We start from the raw sequence: 11595 nt of genomic DNA on the forward strand, positions 1-11595 counted from the left end.
ATTATTTACCCCCCAAAAAAACAATAGGATTGAGAAGGGAACCTGTTTCGGGTGTTTTCTCAAAACAAAACAAGATGAAGATTTTTAGAAGTTTAGGTTTAGGTTATACCTGGTGTGTCATAACACATTTCTGCACTGATTTCAAAAACATTTTTTTTGTGCTTTCATCTATCCTGAATGGGACAGAAGGAAACAGAAAACATCACAATGATGTTCTTTGATATAGGCTGTCTTTAAGAATATTAATTTTGAAAACATGCATTGTCACACATTTCTGCACTTATTTCTGGTTTTGTGAATCTAAGTATAAAAACTACTTTTAAGAACAGAAGCTACACAAAGTAACTGCAATTTTTACTTCTGGTGAGATTCCTTAAAATAAAATAAAATTAAAAAAAAAAAGAAAAAAAAAAAAGAAAAAAAAAGAAAAGAGAATTGGCATTTCAGTCTAGATTGAGCGCAATTATAATTCTCTGTGCTTGCAGTAATTTTCAAGGATTGGATTGTCTACAGAGGAACTTTCCGTGCAATAGGAATTCTCCACTCTGTAAGCTGTTTTGTTCTAAAGTTAATTTTTAGATTGGGTCATTTAACAAATACCAACTCGTGATGTCTGCTATAATTTTCTTTCCCATTTTTTGGATTATTATATACACTAGTTTATAACCCGCACTATACTCGGGTTTTTCTCATTAAAATTTATTCAAAAAGTCTTTAAAAGATTATCTGTAACTAATTTTCTTTTCTTCACTCAATTAACTAATTGACTATTAAAAGTGAAAATTTTCATAACATCATTTTGAACCATTTTTCTTTACTTAACACCATAAACCCCCATATCAAATAAGTTTAGAAATTCATAAAGTTTAATCCTTATAAATTGAAACACGTTAAATATTTGTTCCCATAGATGTAGTTCAAAACGAAAGGACCTATAAAGGAAAAAATTATCAAAATGAAAACCTGGATTAATCAATAATTGAAAATGAACAAAGTCACAAAACCCAACCAACCACAATCTATCATATCCCAACAATAATACCACTTTTCCTCCATTGAAAAATACTTTTCTTTTGAATATTAATACTAATATGGTAAACCTTTGTCTTTCACCAATTTCTTCTCATCAACTAATTTTTTAAGAAATAGTTCTATTAGACCGACAAAAATAGAAGAAGTGTGCTAAAAAAAATGAGAATGTTGATACCTGATCCAGTTAGCTTACTCATTTTATTAACAAAAGAAAGAAGGTATTTTTATGTTTTAAAAAGAAAGAGAGAAAAACATGGTAGGAATATTGGAGCACCCAAAAACAAAGACATGAATAGAAAAATCTGGCATGAACTGTTAGAAAATGACTAAACTACTTCTTCTACTAACATTCTGTTACCTTGAAACCATACACTTTGGCTATATAACCATTCAGGACAACTTTTCAACAATACTCGATATAAAATTCCAATTTTAACAATCTTATAAGTATCTAAATGAGTGTTGCAAATATTCCTAACTATCAAAAGAACATAGTATCACTCAACAAAGACTTCTACTGGAAAGCCTTTGTTTTTTAGCAGTTAAACTTTCTCATTGACAAAGTTAAAAAAAAAAAAAAAAAATGGTGCTCAAAAGCATGAGAATGTTGATATCCAATTCCAGTTAGCTTTCTTGGTAAACAAAAGAATGTTGGTAGTGGGAAAAAGTTTCTTTTATGTTATATATGTGAAGGATGGTTGGAAAAATAAATAAATAAATAACTCAATGAACAATAGCGTAAACTAAAAAAATCATCATACCTCGTATCAAAATAAACGATAAGAAACTCTCTCTCACTATCATTTCCCTAAATATAGAGTAAAATTTAAAAAGAAAAAATAATCAATTTGAATAAAAAATATTATATAAATTAGAATAGAAAATAAGGACAAAAAATGGAAGCATAAGAACAAAACCACATAAAATAAAGATAAAAAAACAGAAAATGAAAAATACTACTATAATGGAAAATAACTATCTTTTTCTATACACTTTTCGCAGTTTCAACGAAACCTTGAAAGCCAATGTCACCCATCGAGTAAACACGTAAACAATGTGCATTACACAAAAAAAAAAAAAAACAAACAAACAAACTACTCAATCAACAACAATGGAAACTAAAAATTAAAAAAAAAAAAAAAATTTGAATTAAACAGTAATATATAAATTAGAACAAAAAATAATTAAAGACAAAAAACGAAAACAAAAGAACAGAACCATAGGAAATAAGGACAAAAAACAGAAAAATGAAAAATTCTAATATAATAGAAAAGAAATATCTTTTTTCTCTATACTTTTCCCGGTTCTAATACAATTCAAAAAGTATAGGAAGAAGTCTTGTCAAATAGAGATTTCTCTTTCGACCATCCTTTGTATATATAATGTAAAAGAAACAATTCTAGGCCATTCTAAGAAGAAACTCAGCTCTATATATATATATATATATGATGATAATATATTCACTATGAGCACCTAGATGCAAGTAGGGCATGCTTTATAACACAATATAGACAAAGAAAAACATTTATATTAGAAATGGATTGTGGTGGCTCTCATCACTTTTTCATATGATTGATTTGTAGGATTAAGAAGTTCCTTTTATTTTTTGGATGAATAGGATTAAGAAGTTTCAGTCTTTCTATTACACATTTTTGTTAGACCAGAATTTGACATTTTTGATTTCTCAGAGTGTCAGTCCACCTTGGTTTACCTATGTATAGATAAACACAAATGCTTTCATATTGAATCTTACAGACGCGAACTTCTCAATCAAATGCGGTGGCCCAATGAAGAGATCTGCCGATGGCATAGTGTATGAGGCAGAAAACACATCTCTTGGTGCAGCATCATTCAATGTCACCAGTTTAAACAAATGGGCAGTGAGTAATGTGGGGTTGTTTTTTAACGGCGAAAGTCCATCATATGTGAGAAATTCCTTGGCACAAGTAACTGGGACGAACACCCCGGAGCTTTTCCAGACATCGAGAATATCACCTGGATCACTTAGATACTATGGCCTGGGTCTTGAGAATGGAAATTACACTGTAAACATGCTATTTGCAGAAACAGTCTTTAAAGATCGAAGCACACAAACTTGGGAGAGTCTAGGAAGGCGTGTATTTGATATCTATATTCAGGTAAGAACAGTATAAACGAAACTCTAAACTATTCAATATTGAAGTAGAAACTCTAAAATATTTCTTCAAATAAAAGTTTCTGCAAATTATTCTTAGAATAGAATATACCAATTTTGCTCCTCTCTACTGGTTCTATAGGGGAGTCTTCAAAAAAAGGACTTTGACATATCAAAGGAGGCAGGTGGTGTTGGGAAAGCAATCCAAAAGGTTTTCAATGCTACTGTGTCTGAGAACTACCTCGAAATTCATTTGTTTTGGGCTGGTAAGGGGACCTGCTGCACACCAAAGCAAGGTGACTATGGGCCAATGATTTCAGCCCTCCATGTTGTTTCAGGTAATGTACATGATAGTTGCAGATCTTTATGTATCAGAATGTATAATTTACTTATTTACTGTCAACTGCTACCGCTCATCAACTAACTTTTATTGCTCAGATTTCCGGCCAACTGTTAGTGGGATTCCACCAAGTACACCAAAAGGGAAGAGCAGGACAGGATTGATTATTGGCATTGCAGTCCCTGTGGGAGTTGTGAGCTTGATACTGATATTTGCAATTTGTTTTCAGAAAAGAAAATCAGGCAGCAGTGATGAGGAAGGTAAGAGCATAGTAGTTTCTTTCACAGAAAGCCTAGGAACATCTAGCTTCCCATCGCATTTCTCAGTGTACTGGGCGCATTCTTTGTAATATGGGGGAGGAAAATCTTGACCATTTGTTCTTCTTGTACCCTGTTCCCTGGTAAAATTTGGTACTTTGTGATAAGTGCAACCTCCTTTGGTTTATTAGAAGCTAGGAAGAAACTACCCAGTGGATGGTTAGAAGTTTCAAGAGAATTTGTTAGAATATTAATTAAATGATTAAATTCACTCATTCCTATCAACTTAAGTCGTTAGGATAATTGGTGATTTAACATGATATCAGAGCAAATGTTCTAATTTAGAATCTTGTCTTCGTCATTCACTTCCCATTTCAATTAAATATTATACTTGTTCAGTCTCACTTATTAAGGGGAGATTGAACCCACATGTGAGTTAAAGTGTCTAAATATTAATTAAATTATTAAATTCACCCCTTCTTATGAGTTTAAGCTTTTAATATAATTGGTAATTTAACAAAATTATCTTCTATGCCTTGTTGCCAAGTTGATATTTTTGGCTGCTGTGGACGCAATATGGAGTGAGAGAAACACCAGAATCTTATGTGGAAACTAGAAATGTAGTCAATGTGCTCTCGAACATCCTTTTCTGGGTTAGATCGAGGATAAATTCTTTGTTTGGGATCCAGCCTTCCCTTTCTTATAGACAGCTGATTGGTTCAGGGTTTTTCTGAGAATGTTATTAGTTGATGTTTGTGCTTGGCTGATTGTTTTCTTAGAGTGGTAGTTTTCCTTTGTGCTGTTTGACCCTTGTAGTTTCTTTGGCTGGTTGAGTTGTCGCCCCACCGAGTGAGAGTTCAGGTTAGGGCTTAGGGGCTTCATGTGTGGCTGTGCTGTTTCTGTTTTCTCTTTAATTTTCTTTTAATAAGTCTTTTAATAAGATTTATTCATCCTAAAAAATAACACTTTAATGTACATGATCTATGTACCAATCATTGATGAACCACATATATGCCTTAAAATCCTCATGATTGCTACAAGTATCATTTTATGTACTTTATTCTAGAACGTATATCCTTGCTTGACTTTGCAGAGCTTCTTGGCATTGGCCCTAGACCAAATACTTTTAGTTATGCTGAGTTGAGATCTGCCACAGAAGACTTTATTCCTTCAAACAAGCTAGGAGAAGGGGGGTTTGGACCTGTTTACAAGGTGAACTTCATCTTACTACATAACCACATTATACATGATGACATAACATTTCAAAAATAAAAATAGGTGATTCCAACATTTAGATCTCACCCAAGAGGGCTTCTGTCTTATGTTTCTTAATTGTGCTATGTTATAGGGTACGCTTTCTGATGGGAGGGTAGTGGCTGTGAAGCAACTTTCAGTAGCATCTCACCAAGGGAAGAGTCAATTTATAACCGAGATTGCTACCATATCTGCAGTACAACATCGCAATCTTGTGACTCTGTATGGATGCTGCATCGAAGGAGATAGACGTCTCCTGGTTTATGAATATCTTGAGAACAAAAGCCTTGATCAAGCACTCTTTGGTATAATTCTAAATAACCATGTCATACATAATAACCAGAGGAACAGAATTCTTTTTGCTTATTAAAGTATCGCATATTACTAACATTTTTAGCGTATAATTGTTTCTTAAGAGAAAAGAAAAAAGGAAAGAACAGAGGATTTTACTTATATTGCGTAGTTAAATTTCAAAAATTCTCTTCTCGTAGTTTGTTTGTAAGAAAAGACGACAGAAGTTCATGTTATCAGATCTTGTCACAAATTATTCAATGTTATGACCCATCGTTGCAATAGTACCTTTGCATTAAGTCCTATTTGTGATGCATAAACCTCATAACTAGCGGGGGCCATAGGGAAGAAGCCATTGACATACCAAACTTTATACCGTTTCATTCATTTCATTCAGGTTAGGTTTTGGGTTTATTTCAAGAGGATGTTGTAGAGTTCCTTACTAGACCTTTAGAGAGACAATGAGTTGTCTAGGTTTTTACTGCTAGGGTTTGAACATCTTGAGAGCCATGTTGTGGTATCCATAATCCATAATGGATTTTTATACCTTTGTCAAAAGTCCAACTAATTGGTTTATATACCAATTTTTGTGCAATTTTTTTGTAAATGAAATGGATCTCAAGTGCTTATTAATCAATAATAATATGCTGCAGAATTGAACAAGATTGACCATTACAGGTATAAAATGCACTTAAATAGTTGTGAATGAGAATTGCAAATCCATTGTGCTATTAATATTTGTAGTTACAACAATCAACAGCATAAAGGGCATCACACATCTGAAACATGGGGTTTTTTTTTACATGAAAAACTCAACTAGGGAAAAACCATGAGACCTAGTCCAACTCAAAACGATATCACTTCTTAAAGAAACGTTAGAAAACTATGGATGCTATTGAATAGTTTTGTAAAAATCAATTCTTTTTAAATAAAAACTAACACCATTCGTAGCCAACTCACAATGCTTTAAGGTCTTGAGTGGTCCAATATGCCCTCCTAAGGTTGAATTCTGGAGTTTCTAAGTCACTGTTGTAAGTTGTTTGAGATCAATTCAAGTATGCCGATGTCTTCATGAACTTGCGCAAAAGTTCTTCAATGGTGTATTACATGAATCCCTTGACTTTAGACTTAAACCTATTTTTTACCAGTGTTTTGTCGAAAGTATATACTAATATGATGTTGAGACTTAACACTTTGTATGAGGATGCAGGTCAATGTCTGAATCATTTATATCTAATCCGTTTCTTTGTTGATTGTCTGATTATAGTTTTATGGATTTCTATATATCTACCATTCAAAGCCTACATCTTGGGGTTATTCACAACTTCTAAAAGTATCCCAAGTTCTTTTGTAGGATCTGGAGAATTTGCACATGATTTGTAGTTCAACTCTCAAATGATAATAATCCTCTGTTTTAGTGATTTAGTGTTTACAAGATGCCATTATTAACAATGTTTTTTACACCCCAAGTTATTCTTGGCTAGAAATGATTGACCACATTGCAACTATTTAATTTTTATCAGATGAGAGCCACTATTTGTGCAGGAAACAATAGCTTGCATCTTGATTGGCCAACCCGATTTAGCATATGCTTAGGAACTGCAAGAGGGCTAGCTTATCTTCATGAGGAGTCAAGGCCGAGAATTGTACATCGAGATGTCAAAGCTAGTAATATTTTAATTGATGCAGAACTGTGCCCGAAAATTTCAGATTTTGGATTGGCAAAGCTATACGATGATAAGAAAACACACATCAGCACTCGAGTAGCTGGGACCATGTAAGCTAGCTCTTTCAACCATTTTCTTGAACTATTCTTCTTAATGTTTTATTTAGATCGTATTGTTTGGTGACGAAGAATGAAATTATCACTATTTTTCATTTCTTTTTCTACTTCTTTGAAGTGCAGGATAACCCCAAGGGGTTGGGAGTCCTTTTTCTACTAATTGGGGCCTTCCCTTTCACCACCACATTGGGATGGTCCACATAGGTCCCTGAACTTTCATCTCTTTCGCAATCTTTTCTCCCCCCTCCCCTCTAAAAAAAAAATGGTTCAAAAACTCTCAATTTAGTGTATTGAAATTTAAAAAATTTGCAATCTCACGCCTCTCGTTAGGTTTTGGGATTAAATTAGATGGTCAATGGGTGAAATTACCATTATACCCCTTAAACTTTATGAAATTACAAAATTATCCTTAAATTACTTTTTTTTTTTTAAGAAAATTGAAAAAAAGTTGAGGAGAATACAGGGGTGTTTAGGATTTTCTCACCCCTTTATTAGGATTTAATAGAAAATTTTAACAGAGGGGTGAAATTTCAAATTTTTTAAAGTTTGATACATTAAATTGAGAGTTTTTGAACTTTGGAGGGGAGATTGCAAAAGCGATGAAAGTTCAAGAGAATTAAGTGAACTTCCCCTTTATTTTTGTAGCTGTCTAGTCACCTGATACTTTGAAGTTAACAAAAATAGCTACATTTTTTGGAAACAGATACCTGATCGCGTTGGATTCGTAAGTAAAAATAGGATGGGTTTTAGAGGTATATCATTGGTCCTATTAATGAATTATTTTCCAAAACTGTCCACAGCAATCTGACTGATGTAGTACAGCACTAGTTATTTATATGCTTCCTACGAATTGACATATATGGTTATGGTGGGCAAAATCTTTGGGAAAATTGTGGCTTTAAAGTTCAATGAAGGGAGCAGTGAATATAGGGTCTGTAACTTTAAGGGCTTGATAATATTGAATCTTGATTGCTATTCAGTGCTAAAATTTGAGCCTGCAGGAATTGTATTGTTTAGCAGGTTATTTCTAGGGTTTTAGGATAGCTAGGTTTGGATCTATTGTGGGAAAAGGTTGGGAATGGTTTGTATATTGGTTTATGGTTATTTTATGGTGTCACAAGAGAGGAATGGTTTGTGCTTTGAAATAAGCAAGAAAGAGAATAGCAATGCTACTCCGTGGAGCTGTTTTGGGACTGCTAACTTAAAAATCCGAGGATACATAAATAAACTAAACCAACAACTGAGGCCCCAAATCAAAATGTGCCTGCATAGTGTGTTTGACTCATGCTTTTCAATATTTTGATTTTGATCTTTAAGCTTGATCTTTTGAGAGCCTCTTATTTTGTGCTTCACTGTGAGATTGAGGAGATATTATCCAAAATTTCTTCACTCGGCATTTCTTTTAATTGATGTTATTCTTGTAGTGGCTATCTAGCACCAGAGTATGCAATGCGTGGGCACTTAACAGAAAAGGCAGATGTTTTCAGTTTTGGTGTTGTTGCTTTGGAGATCCTGAGTGGGAGGCCAAACTCAGACAATAGCTTGGATACCGAAAAGATTTTTCTGCTAGAATGGGTATAGAATATGAGTATCTCTCTATCAAATTACTACTTAATCAAAACTTGTTTTTCTTGTGTTAAAGCCTCTATTATATATGTTTCTCAGGCATGGACTCTACGTGAAAATAACCAAGCTTTGGGACTAGTGGATCCCAGATTACTGGAGTTTGATGAAAATGAAGCCACTCGATTGATAGGAGTGGGTCTTTTGTGCACTCAAGCATCACCAATGATGCGCCCACCCATGTCACGTGTCGTAGCCATGCTTGCCGGAGATATTGAAGTGGGCACCGTTACATCAAAGCCAAGTTATATAACGGAATGGAATTACAAAGATATAACAAGCAACTTTTTAAGTGAAGAAGATACTCCGTTAGCCACTCCTCGTGGTAGCAGCCAGCCAAAAATCCAAGATGGCCACGCAACTAGCGTAAGGCCAAGGAATGATCCAATGCCCTCACCTACTAACGTCACTGAATCAATGATCAGTGATATTATTGGAGAAGGAAGGTGAACAGTATCTTGTCCTTGCTTTATAATCGTGTCACTCACAGGGGTTATCCACTTTGCCTTAGCATGGAGGGGTACTTCTGCTTCTGTTTATGCATACTGGTTGCCTTATTTCTGCATATGTTTAAAGAGTGCAATCCATATAAGCAGCTTCCCAAACCACTACTGGAGTTTATGCATATCTTGATTTTATACAGAAATTTGTATGGAAAATATATGTTACATTATTAATAAGGTAACTTTTCATGTTTATTCTACAAAAGTTAAATGTACTTTAGAAATCCTTTATTTCTCCGTTAAATTTTATGGAAAGCTAGTTGTAAATGCTCAGAACACAACAACTTGCCTCCCAAAGGCAAGAAGCTGGTTGTTTTCTTCACGAACTCTTGAGAATTTAGTTAAGGCAAGAAGCTGGCTGTTTTCTTCGCGAACTTTAGAGAATTTAGTTAATAATTCTTGGGAGGTGATAATGGGAAAGGCCCGCCAGGGTCCTCTTCTCCTCCGTTTTTTATTTTTATTTTTATTTTTTACTACCAAAAACAAAATAATAACAATTCTTTGTTTATTACTATTTTTATTTGTTGGCGTCCATAACATTTTCCTTCTGTCACTTGATCTCACTCTCTTGAGTTGCATTATAGGGGAAATGTTAGGTGCTTTCTTGGTGTTCACCTAGTTTTAGGTAGATATTATTTTATAAAAAAAAAAAGCAAAAAAGAAAGTGATCTTTATTTTTTTCACTTGGTTTTTAGAAAACAATATATCCACCTAGGACCAAGAGAATAACAGAATAACACCATAAGAATACCAGATGAATACCTAGCATTTCCCTTTTTTCTTTAGTGAGAGAAATTGCTTTCCACCTCAACTTTGCAGAACAATAAATTAACTTGCAATAGAGTTTTTAAAGTTACTATAGGTAAGAGTGTAGATGCGGATACGGATGCGGTTATTTGCAATATTCTCAATCGCATTTGCAAAATGTGGATATCACTTTTAAATGTTCACATTCACGTCATGTTTTTACAAACAACATCCTCGCAATTATAGTGATTATTGAATGTGGTTATTATCCGCTATTCGCATTTTAGGTAATGGACATATTTTAGTCTCTTGGGTCTTCTTTGAGTCTCTATTACAACTTATTTTAAATGATTTTGAAAGTAATTTGGGCCAATTTTTAGTGTTTTGGACTTGTTTTATTTTTTATTTTTAAAAAACCTAATGTTTTGAAAATATATTGATCTCACTTTACTTTGCCTTTTTGCCCAAGTGAATGAGTGAATTGTGAAGAAAAAAACCTAAAACAATGTAAACATAACCTATATCTAAGCCAACATGATGCCGTTTTGATAAATTTATTAAATATAATATATAAAAAATAAATAAAACTATTACATATTTACATATAAAGGGATATGTAGATAGTGACTTTTGCTAACTACATCTACATCTCCATGTACGAATAGTGAATAACGGATAAATGCAGATAACGGATGCATGCGGTTAATATCCACGTGCATGTATACCCTTAACTGTAGGTTAGTTATTAATGGACCGTTGGAGGTCGGGACAAGGTTATAAAGTTGCTTTAAAATTATTTCAAATTTTTTTTTAAGAATGGCTAATTCAAAGGCTATTAGACTTTGTCACTTTAACTTTGTAAAATATTTGTTAAATGTTTGTGTAATATATAGCATTTAACCTATTATCTTTTCCATTTAATTAACCATTAACTTTGATAAAGAGAGACATTGAAACATCGTCTCTATAAAAGTAACATTCTAGAGTTTTGTTTTTATCTTTCAATTCCTCTAAAATAGATCTTACAAAAAATAAATTGTACATTGAAATCAACACAACCAATAAAACAAATAGACAAGAGAATAGAAACAATAAATTGAAAGAGATCATGAGCATTCTCTCATTCCAAAGAAGTCGGTGATGTTAAATAGGAGCAAAAAAACAGTTATATCTACTTATTGGAAAAACATTTTGTAAGTTTCTATAATACTCACCAGATTTAAAAATAAACCATATTTTAATCTTTAACATTATCTCTCCTCTCAATAAAGAATAAAGAAATTATTAAAAATTAATATTTAAATAGGCGAGTGAAAGTATATAGTTGAGATAAAAAAAAAAAAAAGAAGTAATTTTTTAATTAAAATAAAAAGTAAATTTGTTGAGTAGGATATAAATGCTCTAAAGAGTACCGTTATACACACTTTCACTTCCCCACACTTAATCACTTATTTTCCCATACTTATATGTGCTAATGGTGACTTTAAAAATAAAAATAATGTGTAACATTACTCGATTTAAATTACCTCCATGTACACTGTGATGTAAGGAATTAGGATTATCTCCAGTTCGTTTAAACTTGATAATATCTAGTTAGTTATTTTGGAGGGGTATTTTTGTTTTATATCAAA

General features: G+C 33.0%; 1 protein-coding gene across 1 annotated transcript in view; it reads left to right on the forward strand.

Annotated features, from left to right (window-relative positions):
• Positions 1-9412, forward strand: part of LOC132189233 (probable LRR receptor-like serine/threonine-protein kinase At1g56140) — a gene marked incomplete in the record, with an annotated part of 33988 nt that extends 24576 nt beyond the window's left edge. The window contains 9 exon segments of the mRNA XM_059603863.1: positions 486-547; positions 2788-3170; positions 3309-3504; positions 3605-3766; positions 4857-4975; positions 5112-5322; positions 6854-7085; positions 8516-8666; positions 8757-9412. Coding sequence (XP_059459846.1) covers positions 486-547; positions 2788-3170; positions 3309-3504; positions 3605-3766; positions 4857-4975; positions 5112-5322; positions 6854-7085; positions 8516-8666; positions 8757-9164 — 1924 coding nt within the window.
• Positions 9413-11595: the final 2183 nt, after the last annotated feature.

The sequence above is a fragment of the Corylus avellana genome, chromosome ca8, assembly GCF_901000735.1.
Source record: "Corylus avellana chromosome ca8, CavTom2PMs-1.0".
Taxonomy (NCBI): domain Eukaryota; kingdom Viridiplantae; phylum Streptophyta; class Magnoliopsida; order Fagales; family Betulaceae; genus Corylus; species Corylus avellana.